Here is a 12,433-nt window from a genome sequence, read left to right on the forward strand (position 1 = left end):
CACAAAACCATTCTGCACTGAAAAAATTCCATCCCCTTCATATCTGCTGAACCAGCCTGGGTAGTATTACATAGGTGACAGGACATGAAGCTAATTATTACTCCTATGCTCAGAAAGTGCAGTGGCACTATAACTAAATTAATTTTAATCCAAACCCCCTGGCCAAGTATCACAGCAAGAAGAAATGCAGATGCCGCACAACATTATCCAAGAGATAGTTAGGCCTTTGTGAAGAGGGGGGAAAAAGAAAAAAGACAGCTCAATGTTTCCCAAACACAGAGCTCACAGACCCTTCCTGAAAAGACTCTCTCAACTGTGAGGGAGACACTCTGCTGTGTCTCTCTTTTCTCAGATTGTGTCAATGGGGAAACGGGAACAAGGGGATTTTTGTTTGAGTAACCTTTCAGAGCAGGATATCTGTCTCGTGTTCCCCTATCAATTGTCACAAGGTGATAGCTGGCTGCTGTGCTTCAGCGGGTATTCCCTCCCCAGCCCTCTGGCAGCTCTGCTCCGTGCTGCATGCCGAGGGCTGGGGCAGGCCAGCCGCAGAGCCCAGCTGATAAGCAATCCCTGTGGCTGCCCCATGGGATAACTTCACCTGCTACCACCTCCCAAACACCTCAGCACCCCAGCTGGCAGCCAGGAGGGCAGCAGGAAGACACAGAGCAGAGACATGATTGGACATAAAGCGCGCAATAGGCTCAGCAGGATGGGGTATGAGAGCAGGATACAAGCAGTAGGCTGCCCAAATGAGCAGAGAGTAATATTAATTGCCCTCAGCAAAAGCAAGGAAAAAAACAAAAGCCACTGACAGAGGCACAAGACGAAGTCACAGAATCCATTTGCTACTCTGCTAGAATTGCAGTGGAATAAATATGAGGCAGTGAATCAGGCCATTGCTGTGCTGTGAAGCAAAAAGGGCACATTACATGAATTACCCTCCTGAGAACTTCAATGGGACCTTGTAGTTATAAATCCTGGCAATAGAGCTCAAGTTGCCTCTGAAACACAGACATCAGTAATGCCTGGTCCCAGCTTCCTCATCAGCAAGTTGCATTGTATAATTGAGCTGATTATCCAAGGCAACCGCCTCAAAACTTCCCTAGGCTGTGCCTGAAATACAATATTGCACAGCAAAGGCACGCCCGCCGCCAAGGTCACCAAGAGCCGCGGGGCGCTTGCACCAACCACAGACGTGCCTGCTGCAATCCCAGCTTCTTACAGCAAAGCAAGGAGCTCAGCAGATCACGTTTACAAATCCCTCTTTCAAGGTATATCCAATTCCCGATATCTGTGATAGACCACAGAGCTCCGCCATGCTGCCGGCTCTGCTGCGAGTGTCCCTATGAGTGGGAGTGTTCCACCCTGGGGGAAATGAAAAACTCCCTGAGGGGAAATGCAGTAGGTGAGAGAGGGGCAGGGAGGGTGAATAAAACGAGCAGTGGGACTTTGCCGCGCAGTGCTGAGCGATGGCAATCTATTTTTCTCCCCATAAAATACCAGTTCCTGTGCCTGCTCCTTCAGAGTTGTGAAGTACAGCTACTGAGAGCACTGTAAAGTACTGTAAAGTACAACACTGACAGACTTTGGGGGTTTGTGCCCAAAGTGTCATTCCAGTGGCATCTAAGTAAAAGTATTTAATTAGAGTTGTGGAGAGCGATACAGGCAAAACAATACACGCGCAGGAACGCTCCAACCAGAATTTCATACTGACACATCTGTTGCCTCATATTAAAATCAGTCAGGGACTTTTTAAACACATTAAAAGCAATGCAAGCTAAAATAATAGCAGAAGGCACAGCTTCTCAAATGTGCTTAGGTTTCATAATGTGATTGTAAAGCATTCTGAAAAAACACCAATTACAAGAAAAGCACCACTACTGGTGGGATGACTGGAAACCAGATGCTCTCTGAGTTTAAATATAGGTGAAGTCAGAAATATTATGTTACTTATTTTTGTCTCCAGTACTTATTTGGTTCTTGCTGACGTGGTTCTACAGTACTTAATGCATTTATCTTCACGGTAATGGTGCCATGGGAAGAGATTAAACAGAGTTTATTCAAGGAAGGAGATCTGGATGCTAGTCCAATATCACACTAACACCTTAGCCATTGCATCCTCTGTATCTAAAAGTAATTTTCTACTTGGAGTATGAAGAGCAAAAACGTGCGAAAAGAAAAACAGTGTTTCTTTGATTCTTAACTCTACAATTAAGAAATGCTCCAAAGAGATTTGCACTCTCTTAATAGTAAGCTGGTTATACATAATCACTGGAGGAATTCCTTTCTTAATTAAGGTGTCTAAGGACACAGCACGCAAGTGAGTTTTAGTCTCTTGAAACTACCCACATTTATTTTGATGCTGCACTTGAAACAGCCCTGCCCGAAACCCAGTGCACATAAAATATCATCTGTCTCACGTTTCTTCTTGGGAAATCAGAAGAATCAACAGCAACAACAAAAATGGAAAGAAAGGCCCAGAGAAAAACCCCTACAAGGGGTTGGAGCAGCAAGGCTACAGCCCAGCCACAGTGGCTCAGAAAGCAGGAGCTTGTCCTTCTCACAAATTTCTGAGACTTATTTTGTACTGACGGGGATACACAACCATGAGCTATTACAGCATGTGCAGTCAAGAAGACAGCATAAGGGAAAAAAAAAGCATTTTTGTATTCAATTAGTAAATTTGTAGAGTACACATTTGTAGAGCCACATATTTTATGCTGGAACTGGAGAACAGAGGAGATTGCAGATAAAAGTGTGACATTCTTTATCAGTCAAGAAGCCATTTTAGCAATAGGATCCCTCTCTAGAGGATTAGTCACATGAGAATTTAGGGATAACATTGTACTATGGAATGTAGTTATGTTTGTAATCTGCTAGTACAAGATTATTCTTTGCTATTTTTCCTTAGGCCACCAGAAATAGCCTTGAGTCCATCTGTGTCCTAAAAATGTTGGGTAAGATTCAGCTCGGGCAAAAAGGAGAGAATTTATTTCCTGTTCCTCTAAACAAGCTGGAGTATGTCCCATACACAAAGATTCCTATTACGTGCACCATATTAATCATGCCTGATTAAGAGATCTATCTTGAAAAGCATGGAGGATCACCACACGTCTATTTTACCCGCTCTTTCTTGCTTCTAAGATACCAGAGTTAATTATTACTCTCTTCCAAATAATCCTTATTTACAATGGTCACTCTTTATAATGGACATCTCCAGGCCATTAAAGTATTCTTGGCCTCTGGAGTCTAATCAGTGTTAAAATTGCAGCCAGGCAAAGCCAACACTTGGCAGATTGATTTGAGCAGTAGTAGTTGAAAACGATCATCTTCTGAGGATGAGTGAGAACAAAAATAATTTCAAAGACATGAACAAGGCAGTGTTCAGCACCTCCAAGAGCTGCACGTGAGAAAAATGCCTCTGGGAGGGATGGACAGGAAAGGTTCACAGAATCAGTTAGGTTGGAAAAAGTCTCTGAGATCATGGAGTCCAACTCTTGACCAAACACCACCTTGTCAACTAGGCCATGGCATTAAGTGCCATGTCCAGCTGTTTCTTGACATTTGCAGGGTTGGTGACTCAATCACCTCCCTAGGCAGCGGATTCCAATGGCTTACCCACCCTTTGCATGAAAATATTCTTCCTTATGTCCAACCTGAACACCCCCTGGACATCTTGAGGCTATGTCCTCCTGTCCTGTTGCTGGCTCCCTGGGAGGAGAGACCAAACCCCACCTGGGTACAACGTCATGTCAGGCTAGAGAGTGTCAAGGTCCCCCACTAGCCTCTTTTTCTCCAGGCTAAACACCCCCAAGCTCCTCCAGTCTTCCTTCACAGGACTTGTGCTCCAGACCCATCACCAGCTCCGTTGCCCTTCTCTGGACCTGCTCCAGCACCTCAAGGTCTTTCAGTGAGAGGTCCAGAAGTGGACACAGGACGTGAAGTGTGGTCTCACCAGTGCCCAGTACTGCTGGCCACACTAGTGCTGATCCAGGTCAGGATGCCATCGGCCTCCCTGGGCACACGCTGGCTCCTGTTCACCCGTTGTCAGCATGTGCCCCCAGGTCCCTTTCCGCCGGGGAAAAGTGAAGGCGAGCAGCTCTGAAAAGGCATGGCGGGGTCCCTGGGAGCAGGGCCGCCAGCCCTCGCTCTGCGGGGCTCTCTCTCCCCGGCCATCGGCGGAGTGAAGCGGCGGAAGGCGCCGCGCCCGGTCTCGAACTCGCGGCCCCGCCGGCGCCACCGCGGTCCGGGCGCGGGGGGGTGCGGGGGCGGGGCCGGCTCGTGCTCGAGCGCCATGCAAATGAGGGCGGTGCTATGCAAATGAGCGCGCGGGGCTGGCGGGGCGGCGCGCGGCGGGGCGCGCAGAGCGCGCGGGGATGCGGCGGGGCGCGGAGGCGGCGCAGCCATGAAGTACAAGGTGAGCGCGGGGGCAGCGAGCCCGCACCGCCACACGCACTGCACTGCGGGCCGGGCCCGGCCGCTCGGGGCTCCCCTCCGCACCCCCTCAAGGCGAGCCTGTGCCCGCGGGGCGGCCAGGTCTCCCTTTTGCCTGCCGCTGCGCTGCCTCGGGGCGCAGAGCCCGGGAAGGTGCCCGCGCGGAGTGGGAAACGAGGGCGCAGCGGAGGGGTCGGGCTGCGGGGACCTCCGGGTGCTGTGGCAGTGTTGGCGGTGCGGGAGAAGGAGCTCCTCTCGCTTTTCCCGCCGGTGCTGGCTCTGAATAACGGGGTGAGCCCGGGATCGCGGTGCGTGATGGCCAGGCGCGTTTGGGACAGGTACCCCGATCCTCCCCGGAGCTCATTCACCTCCTTCCAGGCGCTTGTGGATGTTTCCTCATCACGGTGCGGTCTGTTTGATGGATCACAAGCGAGGGGGAAAAAAAAACCCTAGCATTTTTAAAAAATGAGTAGCCTATCCCCCATACTAATTCCTCTCATCCCCGCTTATTCAATAATCACTTTTAGCGACTTTTTACCAGAGGGGGTTGTGGTTGGTTGGGTTTTCTGTTTTTTTTCCCAAAAGACACAAATGTGGAGCCTTTTGTCCTAATAGTACTCAAAAACGTCTGGGCAAGGTACAGAATTGCCCACGGGGCATTAGATTACTGTACAGACATACCGTAATCTTGTGCGATTGGAAAAAAAGGGGGAGGGAAGGAAAAACTTTCCTTGCCCTGCCAAAAATAACTTCAGCGTCAATAAAAAGGTGATTTTGGAAATGTCACACGCTATATACTTACTTGGAGACTGAGTTGCTTTGGAAGTGAAGTCCATCTCTGTACTAAAGTGAGGCATTGTGGTGTGAAAGGGTGCTGATGGAGTGGCGGTGTGTGTGAGAAGTACAGTGATACCCAGGTAAACGTGCAGGGATTTTTGTGCTCCTCTGTACATCTCTGAGCTGAGTCCAAGTTTTCGGAGTCTCTCAAGCCAAACTTTGGGAAAGGTCAGAGTTAAGTTTCCAAAGCAGCTGCCAGTTTCTCCATCTCATGGAAAGACAAGGGAAAAGAAATTGTGTTAGATGTGGAGATGTGGGTTGACAAAGGTAATCCGTGGCTTTCACAATTTTGAGGTGGAGCTCATGGCGTTTTTTTTTTTTTTTTTAAATCGTATCTCAAGCAACTGACTGATTGGAAGTCTGAGATGAATTTTATCTGTTCTCCTCTATCTGCTCCACCTCTGATCAGCCCAGGTAGACTTTATACCTGCCTAGAGAAGGTGTTACTCTGAGCAGAAAACATCAGGCACTTGAGGGTAGAAGAGCAGTGTCGCTGTTAGTCCAAAGCTCACAAACTGCTTTCAGGCTGCCCAGGGACAAGGAGCACTTGTATCCCAGTAGCAAAATAAAGGTCCTGCATAGTTATACAGCTTCCTGATTTCTTGCATGCAGGCCAGTGGTGCTGCAAGAATAGGGACAGATAAGGTGGCTCAAAAGGGGGAAGTCTTCCCTGCTCTGTAATGTTTCCTTTGCCCTGTATTGTGGGAATGAGGATTTTGGATTTGGTTTGTGATGATGTAATTCTAGACAGAGAAGACTAGACAGAGGAAGAACAAGCCATTAAAAATAAATAAATAAAAAGAGAAGAATGAGGGGTTTGGCCTCAAAAACCTTCTTGCTGGATTACAGTGTTTACTTTCCCTGGGAAATGTAAAGTAGTTACAGTGTTTAACTGGGACAAACATTCTTAGATCTATTTCTTATCCCTAGAGTAATACACAAAGGAAATACCTGCACATTCAGTCTTTGTTCTTTTGTTCTTTCTGTATTTTCTCTCTTTCTTTTATCTTCCTATAGAAAAACATTATTTTTTTATTGTACACATGAAATAAAGGAACGAAGAATGTTAATGGCCTGCCTGAGGATATATCATCACTTCAGAGGAGGCTTAGCATCCAGGTGCGGATTTGGCTCTGTTTACCTGCTCCCAGTGTTATACTGGGGCCTGTCATTCCTTCCTTTCATTGTGATAGTCTGTAAGGCCTCATTTGAAGAAATTATTGAAATGCTCATTGTAGTTTAATTCAGAGTTTTAACAGTAGGACAGAACAGGAACTGATTCATGGGTGAGACCCTGAATATGTCTCTCCATCACTCATGACTTTGCTTTCAGTGTGACTAAACCCAAGGTCATTTCTGGTCTAGAAATCCTTTTTGGTACACAATATATACATTTTTTATTCAGACATTTTCAAAACTCGTTCCCTCTCTCTCTTCCTTTATCTAAGCTTCTTTTATTGTCCATTGCATTTTTCCATCTTAGCACTCAAGTCTGAATCCTCTGAAAGGGAAAATACCTGTGGACTTAAGCAAGTTCAGAATTTTACCTTAAATATGTCTCTACACCACTGTCTAGCTTTTGCACACTGTGTGAAATTCAGTGATTCTGTGACTATTTAAAGCAAAGAGAAACTTAACCCCAGGTCAGGTCCTGCTGTCGCATTCATGTACTGCTTAAAAGCCTGAGAACACAGAAGTTATTTTAACTGAGCTATGGAAAGATGGGAAAGGTTAAGCATAAGAAATACTTCTGTTGGTTTGGAGCATTTCTTAGTCTTGTTTGTCTAAGAGCTGCTTTCAGAAGTAATTCCTGCAGGGGTGCAGTTGCATGAGGGCAGCACCTCAGCTCTTTGAGGACAACAGCTTGCTTTTGAGCTAAATCCCCATGTACAACAAAACTGCACCCCATCAAGTTCTCACAGGACTCCATTCCAGTGTTCTGTAGTCTGGAGTAGGGTCAGCCTTTTCTGGAACCAAACACAGGCTGTGACTCCAAGGATGGAGCAGTTACAGCTAGCTACAATGCACTCTGTAGCAACAGAAATTCCAGTGGGTTTCCATGATGAGGGAGGGACACGGATGGGAGAGGGTCTATCTGGCCCCCAGTTCCTGCACTCTTATCTCAGGCAATAAAAGTGCAACAGAAGCAAAAGGGAGAAGACATTATCATAACAAGGCTTTTGTAGCTGGGTGGCTGTTCACATGGAAGACAAAATAAGAGGGGGAAGGATGGAAGAAAAGGGAACTTGTCTGCTTACTAAAACTTCCAAACAGTGAAAGAGGAGAAGAAAAAAAACCCTGCATTCCTTACCTCATTTAAGCCAAAAGGAATGACGTAGATGTAAAGTATGAGGTCTTGATTATCTATTTTTAGATAATTTGTTGGGCAAGGAAGAAACCTAAATAGGGTTCGAAATGCCTGCCATTTGTGCTAAGGCACAGTCCTGTAATATATAGACTTGATTACAATGTCTGCATGCCAAGACAAACAAAATAGTGTCCCTGGGAAGAAATACAATATTCCCAACCAGAAGTGCTTGTGAAAAGCTGCTTGTAACCCTGGCAATGAAAGACTTTGAGTGCTGGACCATGTAAAAGGAAAAGAACTGTCTGTACTTTATTAACCAAATCCTCTCTGTTTCATTTATTCCTTCTTCCTCTTCGTTTCACTTTTTATTTCCAGTATCTCAGCAATCACAGGGTGGCAGTCAAACTCAGATGTAAATAAGAACTGTAAAGTCTTGTAAAATGTAGTTAGGAGAAGAACAAACTGACAAGGGGAAAACCTGTCCAAGTTTGTGCTGTCTCTCTTACTGCCATGGGTTTAGAATGGAAGTTTCATGATTTTTCTCTCACCTGTGCACCTGCAGGATGAGGTGGCTGAGGCCTAGCAGGGTCAGGCCCACGTCAGCAGCAGCACCAGTGAGATGTAGCCAGAAGAACTGTCCCCTTCAAAAAGTTTGGAGGGCCACTGTCAATTTCATGTTCTGGCTGTAGCCTCTGTGTGCCCTCCTTCACCTCCCATTCTCCCCCTGTAGATTCATATTTGTATACTTAATAGAGGAGAGTGCCCCAGTACCCCAGGGTAGTTGAGAAACTCCAACAGTTGTGTCCACTTGCCCTACCAAAGTCTTGGTGGGACAGCAGAGTGCTTCTAATTCTGTTATATATGGAGCTGCTGAGGCTTAGAGATGTTACAGGGCTTATTTCAGAGGAAGAATAAGAGCCATCACAAAGCATTGCAGCCAACAGCAAGCAGTTTTTTAACCTGATTTCTAAACTTCTGTCTTTTTATGCTAACAGCTGCTCCTGAGTTATGTAGCTGTGAATCTGTTGAATCAGAAACTGGCAGCCTAATCTGTCTCTGTCCAGTAGTTCCTAGTGTTTGATGGGGAAGCAGAACTACCATACGGACAGCCTTCCGTATTTATTTGATTGTCCCAATTCAGTTTGATTCTAGATAGAGCAAGAGGCATTAGATACTTGTCTGGGATGGTTTTACTTTTGCTTTTAAGGTCCTGCAGGAGGTTGCAGGTTGCATGTTAGACTATTACTTGGCCTAAAGGTATCTTGACTCAACTCTACTGATTCCAAACAGTGCCGTACTATCAAAATACCTCATCCAGGGGGACCTATCGGATCAGAGAGCAGGAAAGCTGTCTAATAGTAAGACTTTATGGAAACATCTTCTGCAAAGGAAAAATGAAAGCACATTTCAATGGTTATTGTCTGAGGCTGCAGAACTCTGCTATTTTGCAGAATATAGTCTAGACATCAGAGAAGTCTCATGAAGTGTTATTGGGAACTTGCTAAAGTTCCTAAGACTGCAGACAAACTCATCTTTGGAATCTTACCATCTCAAGCCCAGCAACAAGTGGGGTTAGAAGACTATACTTGCACTGATACCTGATCACTGAACACTGAACTCCTGTGTGTGGTGTCTGAGGAGAAGTTTGTATTTGTATATTGCCTGTGCTCTGTTATAAGTACCAGAGTAATTGCAGCAAGGCCAGGTGCATCTAAAAAAGTAGAAAACCAGGAGCACAGAGCTTCCTACATGTCCTATTGCTGTTATCAAAGGTGTTAAGGGCATAGGAGTGCCTTCTGCACACAATAGATCTGCTTAGGTCACTTAAGGGCCAATGGGAAGTCACTCTTGCCATGCTTATTTTATTTGGACTAACTTATTACAGCATTTTAAGTATTTAAATCCCATTCATACCAGTAGCAATTAGGAACCCACCTGTCTCCCAGGGTCCAGAGTTTAATTCCATTTTTAAAGCACCATGAGTGCTTAAGAGGAGTATGCACAGTCTCAGCCTTGGCTGCAGCACTTGTGGAGGACCCTTATCTTGCACTGTTCCCATTTCTGGGTGCACTTGACGGAGACAAGTAGCTGAACTTCTTAGGACATAAAAGTCTACACGCCTCTCTAGGAAACCACTTTCAGTGACATTTGGAATCACAAATGCCTAAGTCACTTTTGAAGAGGCTTCTTTACATAACAGATGCTCTCTGAGCATCCATGAAAGCAGTGGACATCTCCTGTTAGAGCAGTGGCCCCTGAAAGGTGCTTTATGCTGAGCCTTCAGTGGGCTAGATCAGACTATGAAAACAGTATTTATGGGAGGTATTGAGCAATGTTTATTAAGTCAGGCCACTGCTAAGAAAAGCTGCATGTAGAGGCACTTCTGCCTGTAAATGGCTGCAGCTCTCAGCACCAGTGAAGCTGGGTCACTTTACACAGCTCAGAGTGCAGCCTCTGCGTATTATTGCCTGATTATCACAGCCTGCTCTTGGCAAGTGCCCGTTTTCTTTTGCCTTTTGGTCTAGACATTACAGTAGTGGAAACTGTCTTAATTTTAAGGAGCTCATTTTTCCACAGCAGATTTGGACGTAGTTTGTGTTTGACATGAAACAGGGCTGCTAAAGCTATAGTTCACACTCCTAGAAACACAAGGGCATAGCATGACAAAAATTGTATATTTTTTTTTGTCTATAGGGATGAGGCCTATTCTCACCTTTCTATTTTTATGTTGGTTTTGAAAACACTTTCTTCACAGTCAGAGTGGATCAGCCTGCCAGAAAAGGAAGAGAAATGAGAATGGGTTTACTCTACAGGAATGCAAGTCAGCACATCAGAAGCCTTTCTTAAGCAGGCCTCATCGACAGCAAGGTTGAAAATTTTAGCAATAGCAATACCATAAATCATTTGGTAACAGCAAGTCTTAGAACTTGAAGGAGCCTAGGATCAAATCTCAGTTCTTCCAGCAAATGACCTGCTTAGCTGAAGACACAGAGAGGAAGATACAGATCATTAAAAAAATCAATAATTCTCTTTCTAAAGAAGTTTCTGATCCAAAGGGTTAAGTACAAGACAACCAGAAGTGTGCACTCTGTTTAAGATACAGCTAGCAATAGGTGGTGTCATGAATGCCCTTGTCCTGTGGACTTTACATCCCCTTAAAATGCTTAGGGTAATAAACCCATTTTTACTGCTACAGAGGGGTGTATTTACAAGCAGATATCTTCTTTTGTTTTCTGTCTCTCTTTTTATACTGCTTTATTTTATTTGCAGCCCAGGAACTGCCTAAACCAATCTCTCACAAGATCAAGATCTTACATGATGAAGCTGAAGTTGAGCTTCAGCCTGAGATTGAGCAGAGTAACCAGAATTGCTTAAAACTGATTTGCACCTTCACCATCCCTTTCTCTGGGGGTACACTTACCCAGAAAATGTCAGCTTGCCAAAATTGAGCTGTTCTGGGAGGCTTGGTGACTTTTGGCCACTACCTGTAGGATGGAGATGGCTCTGACTGGACCTGGCAAACATCAGCTGCCAGCCAGGCTTGGCTCCCCTGGAATTCTCATTCACAGGCAATGTGCCTCCTGTCCCACCAGCCTGCTGAGGGCTGGAAGCAGCCTGGAAAGAGGAGTTCCTGAGCTTGCTTTTCTTTAGTTGGCTGGACTCTCAGGGCATCCCAAATTGTAGCTGCTGTGTAGCATCCCAGATGGTGACACTGAAGTGACAGAGTAGGATGGCTTTCCCTTCTAATGAATTTTTTTTTTTTTTTGAGAGACCTGGGGGAAGAAGAACATGCCCTAGTTCATCGAGGTTCTAGACTTTAAAAAAAAAATTTAAAAACATACTTTTAAAGCTGAAGCTGTCAAACAAGTGAGTTGGTGGCAATACTGAGGTCCTGTGTCTACATAGCTGTGGTTTCTTGACAATCAAGTGGGAATTGTTTCCCCAGAGCCGCAGAAGGAAGGGTTAATTTTGGAAGGAGGGTTTGGGTTTGTTTTTTTTTTTTAAGGAAACTTTGTCTGGGAGAGGACTGCTCACAAATGCCAGAAAGTAGAAAACTGAGAACTCAAAACACACGTTTTGGGATTCTTTCTTTCCGTACTTTTTTTCGCCCTTCTGCTCTGCTTCTTCAATTCTTTAGCATTTAACATCTGATCTCCTTTCATTAAGTTTTTAATTGCTTGCCTGAGGGAAAGAGGTTAAGTTTTACATCTGCTTTTTGATTCTGATGTACTGTGGTTTAATCACAGTGAGATCATATTTACTCTAAGGGTATTGTTTGCATGCTTGATTTTTTTTTTTTCCTCTCTCCCTGTTGATGTCACAAAAGGCACACAGCCCTGAGACAGATTTGAAAAGGCCTTTTAAAGTCATGGAACGAGATCACACCCTTCCTTGGGTGGGGGGAAAGGAAACCAGTTACGAGGGTGAAGCATATACAGAAAGCTTAGTGAGTTAGGTGTGGTGGAATTTCCCAAAATATTAATAGATCTTGAAGGTAAGTCAGGAGATGTGATTTGTAATCCCAGAGAGAGTAAAGAGAATGCTATTCCGGCACTCCTGTCCAACCCCAGGAGTTCAGGGGGAATGAGAGGAATGAGAGGAACATGCAATGAGTGGATCAGCGCTCTGCCTGGCTCTAGGTGTTTCTGTCGCGCTGCGTGTGTGACGCCCACGATGGCAGCATGGCAGGGTGGGTGGTGTGCCAGCCCAGCGGTGCCTGCTCGGTGCCAGGCTGTTGTCCCAAAGGAGCATTGTCCCAGCCGTGTCCCCTGCCCGCGGAGCCGGGACCGCCTGTCCCGCTGGCTGCACGCAGGGAAAGGGAGCGCCCCGCTCCCCTTGAGCTCCTCCTGCTCT

General features: G+C 45.6%; 1 protein-coding gene across 4 annotated transcripts in view; it reads left to right on the top strand.

Annotated features, from left to right (window-relative positions):
• Positions 1–12,433, top strand: part of NEDD9 (neural precursor cell expressed, developmentally down-regulated 9) — a 101,832-nt gene that overhangs the window by 60,262 nt on the left and 29,137 nt on the right. For 2 of the 4 annotated variants that reach the window (XM_063160735.1, XM_063160758.1), the window contains exon 1: positions 4,368–4,417. The exons of the other annotated variants lie outside the window; for them this stretch is intronic. In XM_063160735.1, the coding sequence (XP_063016805.1) occupies positions 4,406–4,417 (12 nt within the window). In that variant the 5' untranslated portion in view covers positions 4,368–4,405. Of the gene's footprint in view, positions 1–4,367; positions 4,418–12,433 lie in introns of those variants that run through there. 4 annotated transcript variants of the gene reach the window in all.

Source organism: Melospiza melodia, chromosome 1 (assembly GCF_035770615.1).
Source record: "Melospiza melodia melodia isolate bMelMel2 chromosome 1, bMelMel2.pri, whole genome shotgun sequence".
Taxonomy (NCBI): Eukaryota; Metazoa; Chordata; class Aves; order Passeriformes; family Passerellidae; genus Melospiza; species Melospiza melodia.